Source organism: Parasteatoda tepidariorum, chromosome 2 (assembly GCF_043381705.1).
Source record: "Parasteatoda tepidariorum isolate YZ-2023 chromosome 2, CAS_Ptep_4.0, whole genome shotgun sequence".
NCBI classification, from domain to species: Eukaryota; Metazoa; Arthropoda; class Arachnida; order Araneae; family Theridiidae; genus Parasteatoda; species Parasteatoda tepidariorum.
In genome coordinates this window covers 94,892,966-94,914,813 of record NC_092205.1, presented here as the reverse complement: position 1 = coordinate 94,914,813, position 21,848 = coordinate 94,892,966, and the positions used below count along the sequence as shown (strand labels likewise).

General features: G+C 30.4%; 1 protein-coding gene across 1 annotated transcript in view; it reads left to right on the top strand.

The window, feature by feature from the left end:
* The window catches only part of LOC107440417 (uncharacterized), a 574,971-nt gene that overhangs the window by 349,389 nt on the left and 203,734 nt on the right, over positions 1-21,848 (top strand). The window contains exon 5 of the mRNA XM_071177030.1: positions 20,115-21,264. Coding sequence (XP_071033131.1) covers positions 20,639-21,264 — 626 coding nt within the window. The 5' untranslated portion in view covers positions 20,115-20,638. The remainder of the gene's footprint in view (positions 1-20,114; positions 21,265-21,848) is intronic.

The following is a 21,848-nucleotide window of genomic DNA, read 5'->3' as shown; positions in this document are numbered from 1 at the left end:
AAATAACATATTTTATAAAAGTTGTGACAGCTTCTTTATGTGATGTTATTAATCACACATTTTCTCTTTTATTTTATCCATTACTCAATTAAGAATTTTTACTTTCCTTTTTTTTCAACCTTTCAGTTTATCCTCCTATGCAAGCTATAAGCTAATCTTTCCTATTTTATATCTTCCGGGTTTTATACTTTGAATTCTAGAATTTTCGAGATAAACAAACGGAGCAGTCCGTTAATCTTTTAACAAATCCTTTTCTCGAAGTTTCCAAAATCCGTCTATAAAAAAAGTATGATTTGTTGATGAGATTAAATTAGATTATGATTAGATGATATTATGACATAAGATTAGATTACGAATGATATAGACTCAACGATAAATATTAGAAGATATCAGTACTACGCGTTGATGAAAAATAATACATAGAGAATGAAAAAGAATGAAGTCTTTTGAAAGCAGTTTTTAAATTTGCATAATGGATTTCTATAACTGCACTCTCTAGTTTTTGTGGTATGGTCTGTGTTCATTCTGGTTACATAAATAAAGAAGATAAAATTAAATGTTATGGAATCGTTGATATGTATATTTTGTGATGCACTTTATATTTTAGTTTTTCATTTAAATTCACTTTATTGACTTTTAAATGTACATTAAAAAGATTTCGTGGAGGATATTTTTGGTGGAACTTACCAGCATCTGCGTTACATGGAGAGATAGACCACGAGAACCTTCCACAGTTAGCCTGACGGCTAGGTGATTCTAACCCATGATCCGTCTACCACCGAGGATATTTCACGTCAGCACTGTGGTCAGTGCAAGCCGGATGTTGAATTTGTATCGACCAGCCGTTTATCATTTGAGCTATCGTGGCTCTCCCTCTTACATTATTGCAAAATTTTCAATTCGAAAAAAAGAACAATAAAATGGTTTACCAAAATCCTGGTCGATTAGTCTTGAAATATCACGTTTTATTTTAATAAATTATTTCGACATTTTTTTTCAGTAATAATCAGTGATATTTATTTTTAAAAAAAAGGTTTTTTTAAATCTAAAACTTAATTACAGAATCTATTTATTCTCAAAATTACAATTGTTTCTAAAATCTTGTTTTGTGGATTGAAATTGAAACAAGAAAAAAGCAAATTTTTTTCTGAGTTAAATAAAGCACACTGGTGTTGAGGAACAATGATTATTTCAGGATGGAAAAGATAAATTTAGATTAAGCTATTATTTAAACAAAATTTTTTATGCCCCAGACGACATTTTTTTAAGTCGGGAATTAAGTAATGATAGACTATATAATCCAATATACTATAATATCCACTAGACTATATAATATCTAAGAATGCGTGTAAATTATAGTTTGAACAAAATTGAATAAGCCAATCAATGTGTTACTTTGTTTCATGCATGAATAACAACTCTTTTAACTTGCAAAAACTTTTTCAGCTAACTTTGATTGATTTCTTCCTCAATTAGATACTTACAAACGCATCACGTTGAAAGAAAACTATTTTTAATCCCTCAGTGAAAAAGGAGGCTCTAGTAAAGAAATTATGGTTAAAAACCTACTTTTTTTTTACCCTTTTATTCTGATAAGAAATGCTTGTAAAATATAAAATTCAGTATTTATTAAGGTAGTTATTAGACAGATTATTATACCATCGATTATTATCACTGTTTTATTAGAAAGATTTCGCAGTTTTACGTATCACCCTGCATGTACCTGTGAATTTCGAAGTAACTACGCATGATTGTTCAGTATTTTATTGTTTTTTTAACGTTGATAATGCGCACTTCCGACGCTGATGATGCAATGTTCTTTCAATTCAGTAACTTTAAAACTTGCGTTTGAGAGTTAAGAAAAATTGAGAAATTTATCTATTGGTATCATTTAAAATAAGTATTAAAATGTTTTTTTTAAATAATTTGAAAATTACGGTAAATAATATAAATCAAGATTGTATGTTTCCTAACACTTTAACATTGCTAATTTAGTTTTTTTTATGCTTTTTTAAATAATAATAATAATTAGTTTAAAATAAACAAACATATTTTGATAGATTGTTTTTGATCTACCAGAAAATGATTGTCTTGTTCATTCGTTTTTCAGAAATGGAAGAATAAACCTTTTAAGAAAATTTAAAGGGCTAATTTGTGAATTTTTTTTACCGAAATATCTGTTCATATTTCATTAAAAATTATCCTTTAAATCTAATACAAAGCGAAAATTACGCTTATACAGATGATAAAGTAACCGAAACTGTCACTTTATAAAGTGCGTTTGAAATGGTAATTTAGTTTTTTTTTTTTCATCTAGTCATTTTGTAATTAAATGTCATTTAAACTGATTGTTTTTAATACGCTTTTCAAATATGAAAAAATATGACTTAAAAATAAACAGCTTGATTAAGCATTTCATTTAAAAGAATATAATGAATCATTTATATTACCGCAGATAAGTATAAATGATAATTTCAATGTTTTTATTTTTATTTTTAAATCTATGCTTAAGTTACCAGAATTGTCACATTTAAACTTCACATTAAGGGCTTCTTTAAACTGCGTTTAAAGAAGCCCTTATTTTTATTTTTCAATTTTGAAATGTATGTAACAAAAAACAGAATAAACTGAAACATTAAACCCATTTTTATTATCAGATTAAGAAAGGCATAGTAGAAATGAGTTTAGGCTCGCTTATTCGAACAGCTAGAACCTGAGAATTCGAGGTTTTGAATTATAAATAGGCATATAGAGATGACAAAGTTATTTTTTTGTGAAAGAGTGCATAGAAATTCAGGAAATAACTAAATAAATATTCTTTAAAAATTATTACTAAAGAAATTCAACAATTATGTGTGTTCGTTGAAATGAAGATTCCCTTTTTAGCAGAGCTTGAAATCTAATGAATAAAGCAATTTCTTTAGAACATCGTTTGAATTGCTAAAATCAAAAGAGAAGATGGAGAAGCGTGAGCGGATCGTGATGCGTGACGTCACGAAACGAGATGCCGTTGGCCCCTAATCTAATAACTGCTCCTTTCGACACGGCCCTGGTTGGACCCATCTCATTTCTAACGCATAGACATACTTCTTAATTGAGGAAAAATTTAAATTAAAAAAATTTAATTGCACTTTACAACTTTTTCAACGAAAGCGATTCCAATGACACTAATATAATCAGGAATAACTAATAATAATAACTCGTAGATAATTCGATCAATTATTGAATTCCCGATTAAGATAGTTTTGGGACCCGTGGTGGCTCAGGGGATAGAGCTTTCGCCTCTCAATGAGGTGAACCTGGTTCGAATCCCAGCGATGACTGGGTGATACGAATTCCACGCCCGGCTCGAACAGACCACAGTGCGGACTTAAAATACCCTCAGTGGTAGACGACAGATCATGAGTTAAGAGTGTCCTCGCCGTCAAGCTAATTATGGGTTGTTTTCGTGGTCTTCCTCTCCATGTTACACAAATGCTAGTTAGTACTAAAAAAAGTACTCCACGAAGGCAAATATCTCCTGATATTTGATGCAGGAGCTCCCTTGTCTTCTGAATTGGATTCAAAATTACAAGGCTCCGGAGGTGAACTATACAGTAACCGAAAATTAGTCGTCTGTTCAAAGACAATTATAAAATATTTATTCATAAATTTTCGGGATGCTCTAAACCAATGGTTACCAACTGGCGGCCCGCGGGCTTCAACTGGCCCGCGAACCAAAATATATTAGTTGTCATTTTTTGCGGACAATTTTCGTAGAAAATCTGTATGGGTTTTAAATACTTTTAAGTTTTATATTTTAACAATTTGATACCTGTTGCACATTAACTGTTTAATACATAGGTGCACATGAAAGTTATTGTAGCTAGAATTTTTTAATATGCAATTAAATATTTTTAAAACTCTACTTTTTATTTTAATTTGTAATTCAATACTTTTGTTTTTGTACAACTTGATAAAAATCTGACAGTAATATTTAATGTTCCTTCAAACTATATAAAATTTTAGTAGTTATCCTATATAAAATTTAGTAGAGTCCCATATAAAATTTTGGTAAAGTTGCGGCCCTCCATTTGACTGGTGTTTTTAATTGCGGCCCCTGGCCTCTTTGTAAGCCCTGATCTAGATACTGTAGATCTTCTTTTCGTTACTTCAATGGCACCCAAGTTTGTATTCCTACTGAGTGGATCGCTAATAGAACGTTTTCAATCAAGGATTTATTTTATCAAATAAAAATTGCTCAGTTCAATTCCAGCGCTACGTAAAACGATCGAGCATTAAATCAAATAATAATTATTGCATCCGTAATGAATATCGTGGTGACCGGATCGTGTATTTATTTTCTTTCATCCCTAACAGCACGACCATCCTTCGATCGAAAAGGAAAAAGTAAAAAAAAGTAAGAGAGAATTATTTTTAGTACAGTATTTAGGTTAGTATAGGCATTCAAAATTAGAAGTTTCGAAAGTATAGTGCAGCTGATGCAGGGCAAACAAGAGAACGTCTACTGCATGGTAGAAGTTGCATCAAGGCATGTCGTCTGAACTAATATTTGTCCATCTCNGTTGTCATTTGAGGGACAATTTTCGTAGAAAATCTATATGGGTTTTAAATACTTTTAAGTTTTATGTTTTAACAATTTGATATCTGTTGAACATTAATTGTTTAATACATAGGTGCACATGAAAGTTATTGTAGCCAGAATTTTTTAATATGCAATTAAATATTTTTAAAAATCTACTTTTTATTTTAATTTGTAATTCAATACTTTTGTTTTTGTGCAACTTGATAAAAATCTGACAGTAATATTTAGTGTTCCTTCAAACATAAAAGAGTCCTATATAAAATTTTGGTAAAATCGCGGCCCTCCAATTTAATCGCGGCCCCTGGCCTCGTTGTAAGTTGCAGACCCCTGCTCTGGATACTGTCGATCTTGCTTTCGTTACTTCAATGGCAGCCAAGTTTACATTCGTACTGAATGGATCGCTAATAGTACATTTTCAATTGCATCCGTAATGAATATCGTGGTGACCGGATCGTGTACTTATTTTCTTTCATCAACACGACCATCCTTCGATCGAAAAGAAAAAAAAAGTAAGAGAGAATTATTTTTAGTACAGTATTTAGGTTAGTATAGGCATTCAGAATTAGAAGTTTCGAAAGTATAGTGCAGCTGATACAGGGCAAACAAGAGAACGTCTACTGCATGGTAGAAGTTGCATCTAGGCATGTCGTCTGAACTAATATTTGTCCATCTCTTTCAAATGAGAAAATGTATTAAAACTTTTTTTTTCTTCTTCCTTCTCTCATTGTGTATCGTGGACGAGCATTAAACGAACGATAATTATGTTAGCAGGATGTCAACTACATTAATAATGTATCCTATGTCGAAGTGTATTTTTTATGCTTCGTATGACGTCACGGTCATGATAAATATTTGGTTTTACTTTTGTTTACATTATTTTTTTTTTATTTATGTATACACTAGGGGTGTCAGATCCCTGATCCCCCCCCTCCCAAAACTGTTTCACACTCATTGTTTTTTTCTTAAAAGTCGATATTTTCCACAAAAAGAAACGCTTTTTTTTAAAAAACAAAGTATACAATTACATGCGTAGTTTAATGTAAGATCATTTTTTTCCGATTAACTAAAATAACGATTACCTGAATTGGAGAATGATTTCTCTATAATGAATAAATAGTCTATATTTAAATCTAAAAAACTGAGAAAAAAAAGCACATTAACTTTTGAATAGATTGGTACTTACGAAATAATTTCTGATTTGTACGAAAATAATTTTCAAAAAATAAAAAAACTGGGAAAAAAGCACATTAACTTCCAAATAGATTGGTGCTTTCGAAATAGCTTATGATTAGAACGAAAATAATTTTCAAAAAACAGAAAAAGAACTGAGGAACAAAACAACATTAACTTTTGAATGGATTGGTACTTACGAAATAATTTATGGTTTGTACGAAAATAATTTTCAAAAAATTAAAAAAAAGTGAGATGAAAGCACATTAACTTTCGAATAGATTGGTGCTTTCGAAATAGCTTATGATTGGAACGAAAATAATTTTCAAAAAACAAAAAAAGAACTGAGGAACAAAACAACATTAACTTTTGAATGGATTGGTACTTACGAAATAATTTATGATTTGTACGAAAATAATTTTCAAAAAAATAAAAAAACTGAGAAAAAAGCACATTAACTTCCGAATAGATTGGTGCTTTCGAAATAGCTTATGATTGGAACGAAAATAATTTTCAAAAAATAAAAAAAACTGAGAAAAAAGCACATTAACTTTCAAATAGATTGGTGCTTTCGAAATAGCTTATGATTGGAACGAAAATAATTTTCTGAAAACAAAAAAAAAGAACTGAGAGAAAAAAGCACATTAACTTTTGAACAGATTGGTACTTTCGAAATAATTTGTAATTGGTTCGAAAATAATTTTAAAAAAAGAAGGGAAAAAAAAGCTTTAAGTTTACTCATAAAAATGACTCTTTTCAGCATGTCAAATTCCAATTCTGTAATTGCATTTCCGCTGCCTGTAGAGTGGTCTGGATGGTATTTTTTGCTAGACGCGTAACAGTATAACAAACATCATCGAACAAATTATCTAATGTTATTTTTTTAATTTTATAATACTTCTCTCACTTTTTTCTACACACTATCGTAATTTTAAATTTCTAAGACTAATAGTTTTTGAGCAGCCAAAAAAAAAAATTATGTTACATAAAGTTGTACAACCAAACCAACATCGACGGCGGCTGTTACAAATTTTAATATAGAGATATGTATGTATTAATATTATTTTTATATAGAGATATATAAGAATTAGCATCTGTTTAAACTAGCTATAAACTGAAATCCTTAAAATTTTGCTTTTTAAAACGGGCTGTCAAATGAAACAAATGAATTTGGATCGTTTCATAAAAAAAAATTATTCAAAAGATTTAGACATTTTTTTATTCGGTCGTGGAATTTAATGCCTTTCATAAAAATAATAAAAATCCATATTTTTATCGTACATTTATCGTTCATTTTCAATTTTACCCGAAATTCTTATTGGAATTTAAGTATTCTTGCGAAAATATAAATGTCTTCATATGTATTTCTTTCAATAAGTTTTCTGACATATGAAGCAACACTTCCTAGAAAACGTCTCAAAATGAAATTGAAAATTCATTTTTAAAAATTGAAGAGTTCTGGAGAATAAAAAAAGCAAATAGAATTCTAAAAATGGCAGAATTGAAAAGAAAGAAGGGGCTAAGTGACATTCTAAAATTCTTGACGTCAGTATAAAAACATATTATAGTCAGATGTATGCCTATTATTTAGCCATTTTTTACTTAGCACCTTTTTACCACTAAGCTTTAAAATTATGCATTTAAAAACATGTTACTAATATGCTTCATGTTATAACTTTATTTCTTATAGCTAATGTTTCTACTTTTTACTACATTCATTTGGGTACTTGTAAACGAAGTCACGCGTATGGTGTCGAACCTAATTGGCTACTGAATCGGGGCAATTGAATGTCACGATTCATCAGCTGATCAAGTTCGTCACCTACGCGTGACGTCGGTTGCAGGTACCCTATTAAATATGATTCGAAAATTTATTCAGTGCGATAGTAAACCAATCATAATAGCTTACGCTTTATCTTATTTATACACAACCATCATTTCTGCGTTATTCTTCTTCTCCAATGGGATACCTCCAAGTGACGTAGTGTGAGTATCTTGAGCCTGATTGGTTGTTGAAACGTGGCATTTGTTTATGTTAGCAACAGTTCTTTCCATTCTATTTCGAGTAATCCAAGCGCGTCAAGTACCAATTCTCTTAAGTAACACAGCCTGTATTCTTTAATAAAGATTTCAATTCTTTTACTGTATATTTACACAAAGACAGGCACGAAGCCATGTAGAACATAAGCAATCCTATTACTCATCGAAGTTGCCTGGCACACAAAATAAAAATTATATCACGGTTATAATGAAATGCATAAACAAATAGTAAATCTATGTTAAGTAAAAGAAGTAGATAAGAAAGAATTATAATTCAACAAATTCGATTAGCGATGCGGTTCTGTACTTAATTGACTTAACGCTAATTAACATTCTAAGTTATGTACAGAAACTAAGCTAAATTTCAATACGCCCTTTTGCTAATAAAGATTAGCATAGAGCCGCGATGGATCAGGGGATAGAGCGTTCGCCTTTGAATGAGGCGAACCGGGTTCGAATCCCAGTCCATGCGAATTCCGCATCCGGATTGCACCTACCACAGTGCTGACATGAAATATCCTCAGTGGTAGACGGATTAGTCCCCTTGCCGTCTGGCTAACCGTGGGAAGTTCTCGTGGTTTTCTTCTCCATGTAACGCAAATGCGGGTTAGCTCCATCAAAAAGTCCTCCAGGAAGGCAAATTTCTCCCTACGCTCAATCCAGGAGTTCCCTTGTCTTCTGGATTAGGCAATCTGCAAAATGACAAGGCTACGGAGTTGAACATTAGTAGTCGTAAACTCATAAAATTGGGTCGGCTGTTCAACGACGGTTATTAAAAAAAAAAAAAATTGCAGGTGCTGACGTTATAGATCGCATGGGTGGTCTTCTTCTAATTGCAGGTACTACTTTCGGGTTTAAAATTGCGTTATTGTTAGCTATAAGTATAGGACATCATTTTTTTTCTACTAAGACAGTAAATTAGGCAGTCTTTTTTTAAACAAATTTGCTCTGCAAACAGTTTTCAGCTGTTGGTATAGGTCGCAAAGCTGATATCCTTTGCGTTCACGTTATGTTCTTCCTCTATTAGCTATCACTCTTTGAATAAAATGTTTGGAAAAAAGATTTATTTCGTCTCAGATATACTCATATTTTTTCCTCTGAAAAGGTATCTGCGGATCTAGATAAAAATTTATTCTTATAAGCATATGAACTTTTCTGGATTGGCAAAATACATATACTAAGTATATAAATGCAGTACATATGTCATAATGGATTCATAAATGGATTATTTTTATCCATTTATGAATCCATAATCATAACGGATAATAATCGGTGAATGGATAAAAATAATCATAATGGATAATAATCGATAAATAATCATAAATCGACTCTTAAATAGGTTTTGAGTAACAATTTGGTGATGTTTCTCTCCAACTTGGCTTTCCTTATTCCGAGTAAAAATTGAGTCCTTTAAATGTAACGATATAGTTTTATTTCTAGTTCGTTTGCAAACTTTAGTTAAAAATAACGTTTCTAATAAAAAGCTGAAATTTAGTTAAAAAATATTTATTTTCAATGCTTGAAGTCATTTAGGCAATTAAATCTGATATATGTTAGCCTAACTAACCTAATAAAGAGTACCAAAAAAGCTAGCGAAGTTCTTAAAAGTTAATTACATTACAAAATGAATGGTTATTTTATTTTATAACCGTCGTTGAACAGCCGACCCAATTTTGGGTTTACGACTACTAATGTTCAACTCCGTGACTTTGTAATTTTGAACCCATTCCAGAAGATAAGGAAACTCCTGAATCAAGTATTGGGAGAAATTTTGCCTTCGTGGAGGTTTTTTTATTTTGTGTGTGTGTGGGACTAACCCGCATTTGCATTACATGGAGAGGAAAACCACGAAAATGTGGGACTAACCCGCATTTGCGTTACATGGAGAGGAAAACCACGAAAACCTCCCATGGTTAGCTTGACGGCAAGGGGACTCTAATCCGTTATCCGTCTATCACTGAGAATATTTTTCCATCAGCACTGTGATTGGTGTGATTGTGATTCGAACCCGGTTCACCTCATTGGAGGGCGAGTGCTCTATCCCTTGAGCCACCACGGCTCATGAATAGTTATTTAATGCTATTTTACTACTTTAAATAGTTAAAATAATTTTTTTTAAAGAGACATCATGCCACACTTTTAAGATTTGGTCTACTAAAGATACCTTGTTCACCACTATAGGTTAAGTTAATGATGAAATTTTTATTCCGATTTTTTTTCCGGCGAACTTCGGCTTTCTACCAATAATAGATTGTTACCCATTTGTCATAACTCTCTACCTTATATACAGGGACTCTAGTTTTTTTTTTTTTTTTTTTGCTAATTCGATACTTGTACGCGATATCGCACTTGGGTAAATCGAGGCATTTGATCATGCCACGATTCAGCAATTAACTAGGTTCGACTTAACTAGGTTCGATCAAATTTAATTGAGTTTTTGCAAGTGACGTCATGCGCGACGTCACTTGCGAAAACTCATTTAAATTTGATTTGAAAATTGATTCAAAATGATAATAAACTAAGCCTTAATAGCTATTACACACAACCAGGTGATTAGACACAACCATATTAGATCAGAGGTATTCTTCTTCTCGAGTTGCAAGCATCCAATTTTATATAACTTTTTATTTTATACAGTACTAGGGGGCTATGCCACCTGCTCGCTGACGCTCACCAACCTCGATGATTGCTTCGTAATAGTTGCTGTTTCTTGGCATAAAACACTTGAAATTATTCAACTCAACATATGTGTACTAAATAGAACACTTGTGCCTTCACTTTCCACGTCCAAATATTTCCCTTATGATACTATTAAGATTTGTTAGTGAACATAAATCATTTTTCTAAGTAATTATTTTTTGAAATAACATTTAACATTAAAAGTATTTTGTTATAACAAATTTGGTGAATTCACTACTGTAATTCAATATTTTTGCTTATTTACTGAACGGTAGGGGGAAAAATTTACTTGAGGGTGCCCCTTGGCGAAATTGGCGACTTATGTTTGGCGCCATTCCTGTTTGCGGGGAACACCGTGGTAACATGAATGGCGGACAAGACATAATTATATTTCAATAAAACATTGCAAAATTTCGACGAAACATGGGCCAAAACTTTATAAAATTGCACTGAACCCAATATAAGCTAAATTAATAAACCCAATAATATGCAATTTGAATCGAAACAAAAATTAATGAAGTAAGCACAGAGAGAAAAGGAAAAAAAAAACAACTCACTTCTTCATTAAGCTTGAATAGCCTCAGAATTAAGAGCACAGAATTCTCTAATAGCAGTTAGATATACTGTCTAAATTTATCATGAATAAAATCTGTGTACCTCCATCGCCACATAAATTCGACGAAATACGAATCGAAAATGGCGTCTGTGGTACCGGACGTGGTGACATTTTTTTAAAGTCCCTTTTTATGACTGCCCACATACCTTCGAACTTATTGACCAGAAGCAAAAGTAACCTTACCAGCAACGTAGTAACGTAGAACTAACGGACCTTTGAAACTACATATACCGTTGAACATTTAAAAATAACGCTAAAATCTAAACCAATCAGAATAACGGTTGGGCTTCAACATCGCCCAGCTTGGTGATCACAACTTGACGAGAATCAAGGGGCACCCTCAAATAAAGTCTACCCCTGTAATTCAATATTTTTGCTTACTTACTAAACGGACGGATGTATTTTATGTACAATTTTTGCACACCTCACTTTGTGCATGAAGTTGAAAGTTAAGTTCAAAATCATTGAACTTATCTCTCTAACCGTAATTCATAATGATTTTATTATGTAATTTACACCAAAAATAATAATTGTGAAACCGTCACTAAGATCAAACACCTATTTAAAGATCTTTATCTTGAAATGTAACGTGAAATTACGTTATAGAAATAATAATAATAAAAACAATTCTCTTAAACTCTTGATTTAGGAAACAAAGAAAATCAAAAACGTATTAATAACAGTACAGGTAAATAGCTTTAAATAAGGGATAGAAAAATATTTATAGGAAAACAATTCACCATATATACTAAAAAAACAAACAAACGCTACTTGAGGTCCTCTTCTGACGTCATAACATTAAAGTGACTATTTCTTTTTTTCGATGCTCCGGATTTGTTTGTGTATACTCGGAATACTTAGTTTTTCTTAATTTAATTTTTGTGCCGTGATTTTGTAAAAAAATGTGTTCTTCATATTATAAAATATCATATAAAGATATAAAAAAAGTAATTTGGGAAATTATCCTAAATTGATTTGCAATTACATGATAGTTAAGATGCGGATTTACGCAATTTGGTTTACACCATCAGAAATTCTTATACCGGAAGTTGAAACAACCTCTACAAATACTGCCCCCTACAATGGAGAACATGAAACGCGGTCGAGAATAAGATGAATACCTTTATGACTTATGTGAATTTTATGCTGATGACAACCGAATTTATATGAAAATTAATGTACGAAAACTGGATTCTACCACGTGATTTTTCCGGCCAATAAAAATGCACCGACAACAATGGAAAACTGCGACACCATCATTAGAATTGGGTATACTATAGCCTACGTCACAGATCGTGTTATTCCTACTAAATTTAACTAGTAAAAAGCATCAAACGAAGTGTCTTGTTATAAGTCGCTACTCGCCAGGTTGGAATTGTATTAGTCTAGTTCCTTTGGAAATAATTTATATTGTTGTTTTACCGAAGTTTATGAATTTAGTAAGCATATTTAAAACTCAGTTTATTAATTAAACTAAAAGGTAAATGTTATTCCTAGTAAGTGGAAGTAGTTGTGCTTTTTTTCATATTATAACCAATTGCATATAAAGTTAGACAGAAATTTTTTTGTTTGTTGTATTGCACTAAATTATTGATTTTTGATATGGTTGATACTTTTAAGTTGGAATTTAAAGGATATTTTTGAGCCTCTTATGAGAAATGAATGATTAATCCTTTCATTGAGTAATCAAACATATCCCCATGGTAAACAGGCTGAAGTGTCGTGTGTAAGTCTTAAGAGTCACGTGACTATTCAGGTGTAAAATTCTGTGGAGCCAAGTGCTTTAATATTAGTTCGAGACAAACTCTTATGGGGGGGATGATTAATGGCTGTTTGTAAAGAATATAAAAGTATTGGTTAAAACGAGACAGTGATAAATTACATCTTCTCGGTTGGTAAGGAACATTTCTTTTTATATCTGGAAGATGTAGCTGTAACTGCGATTTATCTACGAATTCGAGTAGGTATACACAAAGAAATAACTTGTAACAATACCAATAGACGTTAAAATTTTCTTCCAACAATGAAGTCTCACTATTTATAGTTATCTCGCAACGGTATTCGTTTCTCTTCTCTGTCAAATCGAATTTTAATGTGATATGTAATACCAGAATAGGAGATAAAAATAGTTAATTTCTTAAACTTCTTAAGTACTCGTGCTGGAATTAAGTCATTATGTTGTAAGATATTGTGATTAAAATTTAATTTTCGATAACTAAATCTACAAATCAGTATTATTCTGTAACTATTCCGTTTAAAATTGGAACTATTGCAGTTGAATTCAATAATAGTAGTAGTATAATCTTGGTAGTTACACAGTTAACAGTTGAATTACCGTTTTAGTTGAATTCTGGTCAGGTTTTTGTACATTTAAAAATTTGTGTTTTATTAAAAATGTTGGTAGATGATCTAACGTAGAAATGAAAGAAAAAAAAATAAATAAACGCAAAAGTTAAACTTTTACTAAAATAGAGATTATTAAACTAAAAATATTTTCATTACCTAAAGTACTAGAACAGTTAGAATTAGCGACAAATTTTAACTGTTTGGGCTGTTTTTTAACTGTTTTGACTTTGGCTAATTTTAACTCTTTAATCGACTAATTTTAAAATTTGGTAAGACTACCAAATTTTTATCGTATGTAAAACAAAGCAGCATGATAGTAATTTTTTTTTCTTTTGAAATTTTACTTCAAATTATTACCAAAAAGCTGAGGTAAAAATAATTTTTAGTGTTCCCAGAAATCCCAAAACACGATTAATTTTTGGTTTTTACCATTTTTTTCTAGTCTAGTTGTTTATTTTTAAGATTAGATAATCGCTCATGTCATTGCAATTAACATATTAACAAAACTTTCTAACTTTAAATTTAGAGCTATAAATTCTCCGTTTTTATGGAAAATATCGTTTTTTAAAGAAGAAAATGATAAAAGAATTGCAGGGACGAGAATTCTAGAGAAGAGCCGCCTAGCATTTTATATCTTAAAATTCTTAAAATTATTCTTATCATTATAAAATTAACTAATTATTATAAAATTGACTTTTAAAATTCCGTTGTTTAGCATTACGTAAATTGTTTCAACCTTACATTACTCAAAGTACATTATTTAATATTAGCTTTGAAACTATATTTTGAAGGATTATAACTGTACAAATATTATTTTGCAAGGAAATTTATGTTTAGTCAAATGAGTTTTGGTAATGTAACGATTCCATCTATATTGAAAAAGCAGTTTTTTTTTATGAAAACGTATTTATTTGACCCAACACATCAACAAAGCAAAATTAAATTGAAATTCTCGTAACGGGTTATTATAAACTTAGGAAAAATAAATTGGAATACCGGTAACGGGTTAGTATACAGTTTGCAAAAGTAAATTTAAATACCCGTAATGGGTTAGTAGAGACTGTAAAAATAAATTGGTATACCAGTAACGGATTACTATAAACTTCGTAAAAATAGAAATACCCCTAAAGGATTAGTATAAGTTTTTCACAAATAAATTGGAACACCCGTAGAAATAACCGTAAAAGATTAATATAAACGTAGTAAAAATAAATTGAAATATCCGTAAAGGGTTAGTGTAAACTTCGTAAAAATAAATTTAAATAACCATAAAGGGTTAGTATAAACTTTGTAAAAATAAATTGAAATACCCGTAACGGATAAAACAGCTAAGAAATAAAAAATAAAAATAAATTTATATTTTAATTATCTTTATTTTGTGTCGAAAAATTTAACGAAATTCTTATAGTGATAACACAAACATGTTTTTCTGGAATATATTTGAACATACGGCTCGATTACTGTGTAAACATAGAATACTCATTATTTTATTTNTTAATATAAACTTAGTAAAAATAAATTGAAATATCCGTAAAGGGTTAGTGTAAACTTCGTTAAAGTAAATTGAAATAACCATAAAGGGTTAGTATAAACTTTGTAAAAATAAATTGAAGTACCCATAACAGGTTAGTATAAGCTTTTCACAAATAAATTGGAATACCCGCAACGGGTTAGCATAAACTTTGCAAAAATAAATTTAAGTACCCATAACGATTTAGTATATACCTTAATTTCAAACAAAAACTATTCTCAACAAAAATATAACTCTCTCCAAACTAATCAATTAATTCCTAAAATTGTCTCGTTCAATTATTTTTTCTTGATTTCTTTATATGTTTTTTTTAATTACTTGTGTTAGCCAGATATTTTTAAGATTTTTATAGTACTTTAATTCTTCTTCGAATTTCAAATACAGTACAGTCTTAGTTATTTAGGGTAATATTCAAAACAATAATCCAAAATTTTAGCAGTACGGAAGACAAAAATCATTTGGGCCATATTTTTGAGATTTTTACAACTGTGCTCCCCCAGTACACAAATTTGCATGGTTAAAATCTTAAAATATTTTATTATTGGCATTGAAATTTTAGATAATTCTTTCCAACTATTGTTTTTAAAAACAGATAAAAAAAAAACAGCTAAGAAATAAAAAATAAAAATAAAAACTTGTAAGAATGCTCACAGTAACAAATAAGAAAATTTTAATAAGAAAAGTTTTTGAAAATTAATTCAGTATTTTTTTAGTCTACGCTGGCCTTCGTTTCGGTAGTAAACACGACATCCTATAACTAATAATATTTCGGTTCTTAAAAATTGATTCTTTTTTTTTTCATTTTAATTATCCTTATTTTGTGTCGAAAAATTTAACGAAATTCTTATAGTGATAACACAAACATGTTTTTCTGGAATATATTTGAACATACGGCTCGATTACTGTGCAAACATAGAATACTCATTATTTTATTTTATTATTTTTGTTTTACATTCTAACCCAGATGTATATACATTCAGCTATAAAATAATACTCTTTAGCCTTGCTGTATTACTTGAAGTACTTTTCAACGTGAAAATTATTTGATCGAATTCGTTAAATTTTTTTTTGCGTCGAATATTTTAATGGAAGAAAGACATTTAATTTGTCTCAGGCGGGGAAAAAAATACAATTCTAAGGTGTTAAATAATAACAGTAATAACTCGTGCTAAAGTATAAATAACTGAATTTATTTAAATGAGAATATTTTTAGAATATTTGTTAGTGAATTAAATTGTATAAAATAGCATTATTGACAGTTTAATAGTGTACACCAAATATCAAAAATAAAATATCAGATTTTATATTTAAAAAAAACTTGCAAAAATTTTTTTATATGAAATTTTACCTTTCATTTTTGTAAAATGGCGGAATGTAAAAAAATTCTAAACATCAAAGTTTAACATTTGATTGAATGAATCAACATTTAATAGAATAAAACCGTTAAAAATTAGGAAAAGTTTCTTTTTTTATCTATACAAAGTGTACCAATCAATCCAATGATCAAGTTATAGAAATTTTGACATTGTGGTTCAAATTAATTATGTACGTAACGGAATTTGAAATATGTTTGAAAACAATATTGTTCTAATTTCATATTTTTAGTGTAGCACTTTAAAATAAAATGTGAATAATTTAGTGAAAACATTAAAAAAAAATTTTTAAAAATGAAAAAATTATGTAGAAAGACTTATATTTAAAATGAATAATTCAGTATTGAAAAATTTAAATCTTGTATTAATTATTTTAAATTAAAAAATAAATTACAAGTTTAACCAGTAACTTACTACAAATTAAAAATGTAAATAGCTTTTGTATGTAACTACCTACATTCGATAATAGTTGATTTGTTAATAAAATAATTTTTCTGTATCATTAATTACTACAGAATAGAATATTGAAATACTGAAAATCACTGTACTTTTAGACTTTAATAATACAAAAATTCCAAAAAGAAAAAGCAAAATTCAGTTGCTTTTTTTTTCTTAATATTGTTTTAAGAATTTTAAAAAAAAAATCATTTAATGTCATATTTATAAGTATATATTTTAATATTTGTAAAACATTATCGTTATTAATTCTTTTCGCAAAATAACAATCAATGGAATTATGCATTAACAGAATTATGTATTAATGAATAACAATTAACGTAAAAATTACAACGCTAATTAATAATCCTAAAAGAAAGTATTTGATTTCAACAATAAAAAACTAAAATTGTTCTTGTTTATTTAATTCGACAGCGAAAGTAACGAAAAAAGCCCTGATGAAAAGAAATTATAATTTTCTCTGATTAATGATTGGCTTTATTGGGTGACACAGTTCTTTACAACGGCCTTCATCGGTAAACTTACGCCACTTCAATTTATTGATGCCACAACTTTGACCTAACAATAAAAAATAAAAAAAGAATTATCGTCTGAAGAATATCGTTTGACAACATCACGTGACGTTTTAATTGTTTTTATCGTAACATTTATAGTTCTATTCTCTTCTTTTCGTTAACAACCCTAATTTAATTTTTTTTTCAATTAGAATAATAAGGCAGCTAACACTTTTTATTTTTTTATTGACAAACTTTAACATCACTCCAAGGAATAACTTGATCGATTATAAGCTCAACAGCGAATCGACGGAGACTTGTCTAACACTGGACTCAAGCTAGCGTTAAAGACCGATAAATAGTCGTCTGCTCGTGAAGGCGCCGCTCATTCTTTTCATAAAAATGAAAAGAAAACTGAAAATATTTCCTCTCCCTCCCCCACTATTTCATCTCTTTTATTATAGAACGCCATAAATGAAGGGAGATAAGAAATATCGGAAATCTGGAAGTCCCAGTCTGTAAAAGTGTGTGTTGTTTCTGTGTCTATTGTCTGAAATAGAACCTTTTGTGATTTATCATACACCTTAGCAATAACAGACTGAGTGTTAGGATTGGGGAGTATAAATTTCGTTGACGCATCTAAGGTAGTTTTTTTATTTATTTATTTTTTTTTTTGTGCACGAAAATAGCAGTTTCGATTTCTCTTTGTTTCAATGTGTCATTATTTTTTCCTCTCTTTTTCTTATGAAAATGTGACATCACATCCAGTGTGTCGTCACTCTATTGTTAACGTTTTATGCCAGACAGTTTTCAAGTTTTCAGAATACTTTTAAAAGTTGTTTTTTTCTTTTTATGAAAAATTTAATTTAGAAAGACTAGCATGGATATGAAATATCAAAAAAAATTTTTAAAAAAAATTTCTGAAAAAAATTTATTGGTTTTTTTTTTCGTTTTAATTCTTAAAATTTGAAGATGTTTTCGTCGAATTGCATTGGAAAACTATGCATTATTAAAATTTGTCATAATGCAACTTTTAAGCTATTCCTGTTAAATAAATAGGAATTTAAGCAAATTTTTTTATAAGCCTTGCTTTAAAAAAATAAATCTACTTTGAAGCATTAAAAGCGCGTGAGTATTTGAACATTTTCTGCATCGCTTCCTAATTTCTGATTTAATGTTTTTATCTTAGAAGTATAGCCGATTTTAAAGAAAAAAATTGTTAATTACAAATTATTGCAAAAAATTTCAAATAATTGCAAATTATAACAAATAATTTCAAATAATTACAAATTATAACAAATAATTTCAAATAATCATACATTATGACAAATAATTACAAATTATAACAAATAATTTGAAATAATTACAAATTATAACAAATAATTTCGAATAATTACAAATTATAACAAATAATTTAAAATAATTACACATTATGACAAATAATTGCAAATTATAACAAATAATTTGAAATAATTACAAATTATAATAAATCCATATGGACTGCATTAACCCCTTTAGAACCGTTCTCTCGTACTAGTACGCATGGCGTCGGAGCGTAAGAGTTCGAAAAAAAACGCTTCTTTCGCCGATTCTGAAAAGGGTTAAATTTCTTAATAAAGTATAATCTTTTGTTAATAGCAAAAATAACTTCATAAAACTTTTTTAAATTAATTTTTAAAAAATCTTTGATGACAAACAACTTTTTCTAAACATTAAGAAAAAGAGCTAACTTATGCTGGCTACTAATTCCAAAAGAAATAAAATACACTTCCGTAATATTTAAACGGTCCCCAGACAAAGTTTCAAATTATAGGAATTTAACGCTTTTGAAAATTATATAATTACCAAATTCTAGGCATTCATTTATACTACCTTTAAAAAAGTAAAAAGCGGTTAATTATCGTCATATTGAAAGGTCTATTAAAAAATGGGAAAGTCACTAATATTTCATAATGAGCCTTGGTGGTTCCAGGGATACAGTGTACGCCACCCAAAGAGGTGAACCAGGTTCAAATCCCAGGCATGGCTGGTCGATACGAATTCCGCACCCGGCTCTAGCCGACCACAGTGCTGATGTAAAATATTCTCAGTGGTAAATGGATCATGGTTTTCCTCCCCATGCAACTCAAATGCAGGTTAGTTTAATAAAAAAAATCGTCCACAAAGGCTATTTCTCCCCATACTTGATCTAGGAGCAAAATTAATTTAATATATTTGAAAGAATATTCACAAAATTAAAACATTTTTTTTTCTACAATAAATTTAATTTTCTCTCAAACGGTATTTAAGATGACTTCACTTTAATTGTAGAAAAACTGAGCATGTTAAGTTAGATTTTGAAAACACTTACCTTTAAGAACTTAGTAGAAAAGCATGTTAAATTATGTATTGGAAATGTACGGTTTTATGAAAAACGTATTGGAGTAGTATGTTAAATTAGATTTTGAAATTATTTACTATTAAAAATTGAAGATATTAGTGGAATATCTTGTTTAATAAGATTTTGAAAATATTTGATGACTATTCAAAAAATGTTAAATTGAACAAATTATTAGAAATTACAGTGTTTCTAATAATTTGATCTAATTATTACAAAATAATAATGAAAAATATTCTATATTTATATCATATATCGCCTAATTTAACCCATTGTTCCACGAACGAAAATACTTATTTTTAATAATTAATGGAAATTTTTGTTAAGTTAGGTTAAAAGTTTCAAGTGCCCAACTAAACTCATTAAAAATTTTTTTTATCAAACTTTATTTTTTGTTGTTATCTCAATATTCAATAAATATAAATTATTTTCTTCGATTTATTTTAGGTGTGCAGTTCTTGTTTCGAAGTTTAAGATGAACCGCTATGCCCATTCATTGGATTAACAAAAGCTCATTCAATGATGCATTAAACAGTCATCTGGAAATACCGCAGCCTATACTTTCCTTTTCCTCCGATCTTGGTGCAACACGTGCACGACCACAGAAAGAAGCAAACAAGTCAAAAGAAAACAAAAATCGAATTCTAAAAAGGAACAGAAATAATCACGCATTCAAATCTTTCTTTTACCTGCGTGAGGAAGGAAAAAAAATAATAAAACAAAGCATCATATGTCGGAAGAACCTGCACGAAATGTGACGTCACACACTCGCTGCTCATGTGATGAAGGTAAACGTCACAGGGAAATAAGCGATTCGGAAAAGAAGGAATACTTTGTATTATTTTTTTTTTGCGTTCGGCCGTCATTCTTTCTAAACGATGGTCGAGTCAAGATGTTGCTCGTCAGCCGGTTCAGCATGCTCTAACACGTTCGATTGTTTACTTTTGGAGACATGAGTAAATGACCGCATAATGTTCTGGATAATTTATTTGTGTGTTGTGTTTTTAGAAGCATCGCGGGTGGAATCGATTTGTCGGCATGTCATGAAGGAGCCGAAAGGTGTCATCACCACCCCCTATTTCCCTGACCCCTATCCGGTCCCCATTAGCTGTCAGTGGGTCATCGAAGCCCCCACGGACAAAGTGGTCGCCGTGTATTTCACGCAGTTTTATATGAGGGAGGGGTTGAAGGCCACCGAATATGCTTATTATTCGGCGAACGTGAAGATGGGCAAGACCGAATTCGGGACCATCAGCTCCGAGCGCGAACCCACCTACCTGGTGAGCAACAAGAACGTGTTGGTGCTTGATTTCAATGTGCGCGAGATCGCCAACATCCACATGAGGGTGAGAGAGTACCTGTTGGATGTGTTTGGTTTTAATATCACTTATGAATTTCTGTCCAGGAATGAAAGTGAAAGAAAGGATGCTTGTTTATATCACCACTGCTCATTTAATGGGAATTGTTACGCGTCCGCCAAGTACGACAAGTACTACTGCAGTTGTTTTTCGAAGTATTTCGGGGAGGAGTGCCAGTACGATGCCGAGTGCGGACCAGAGGCCAGCAGGAACATGTGTCAAAACGGAGGGACATGCAGGTAAGATTTCAACATTTAATGTTTGATGTGGTGTGAAAATTATCTTAATTTATTGACAAATCAAAAAAGAGGATTCCTCTTTCCCTGGTCGCCACCCCTCGGAACTACTTTCGTAGTTCTTTTCTATCTCTCCGCAGTCCGAACTTGCTTTGCTTGCCCAGATGAATTGTTTTCGTATATATGTACTTAGTAACCTATAGGGCCACATTGTGGGACCCCTTTTGAGCCTATAATTATTTCCTCCTGTAGGGTACACTAGTACCCTTTAATATGGTTCAATTTGAATATTATTTGTCAATATTAAGGCTAGATATTGGGCCATGTTGTAATACAGAATATTGACTTCGAATTTCCTCATTTTAATGCTGCGTGCTTAGTACCTATAGGGCAACATTGTGGGACCCCTTTTGAGCCTATAATTATTTCCTCCTGTAGGGTACACTAGTACCCTTTAATATATTGCGTGGTCCAATATGAATATTATTTGTCAATATTAAGGCTAGATATTGGGCCATGTTGTAATACAGAATATTGACTTCGAATTTCCTCATTTTAATGCTGCGTGCTTAGTACCTATAGGGCAA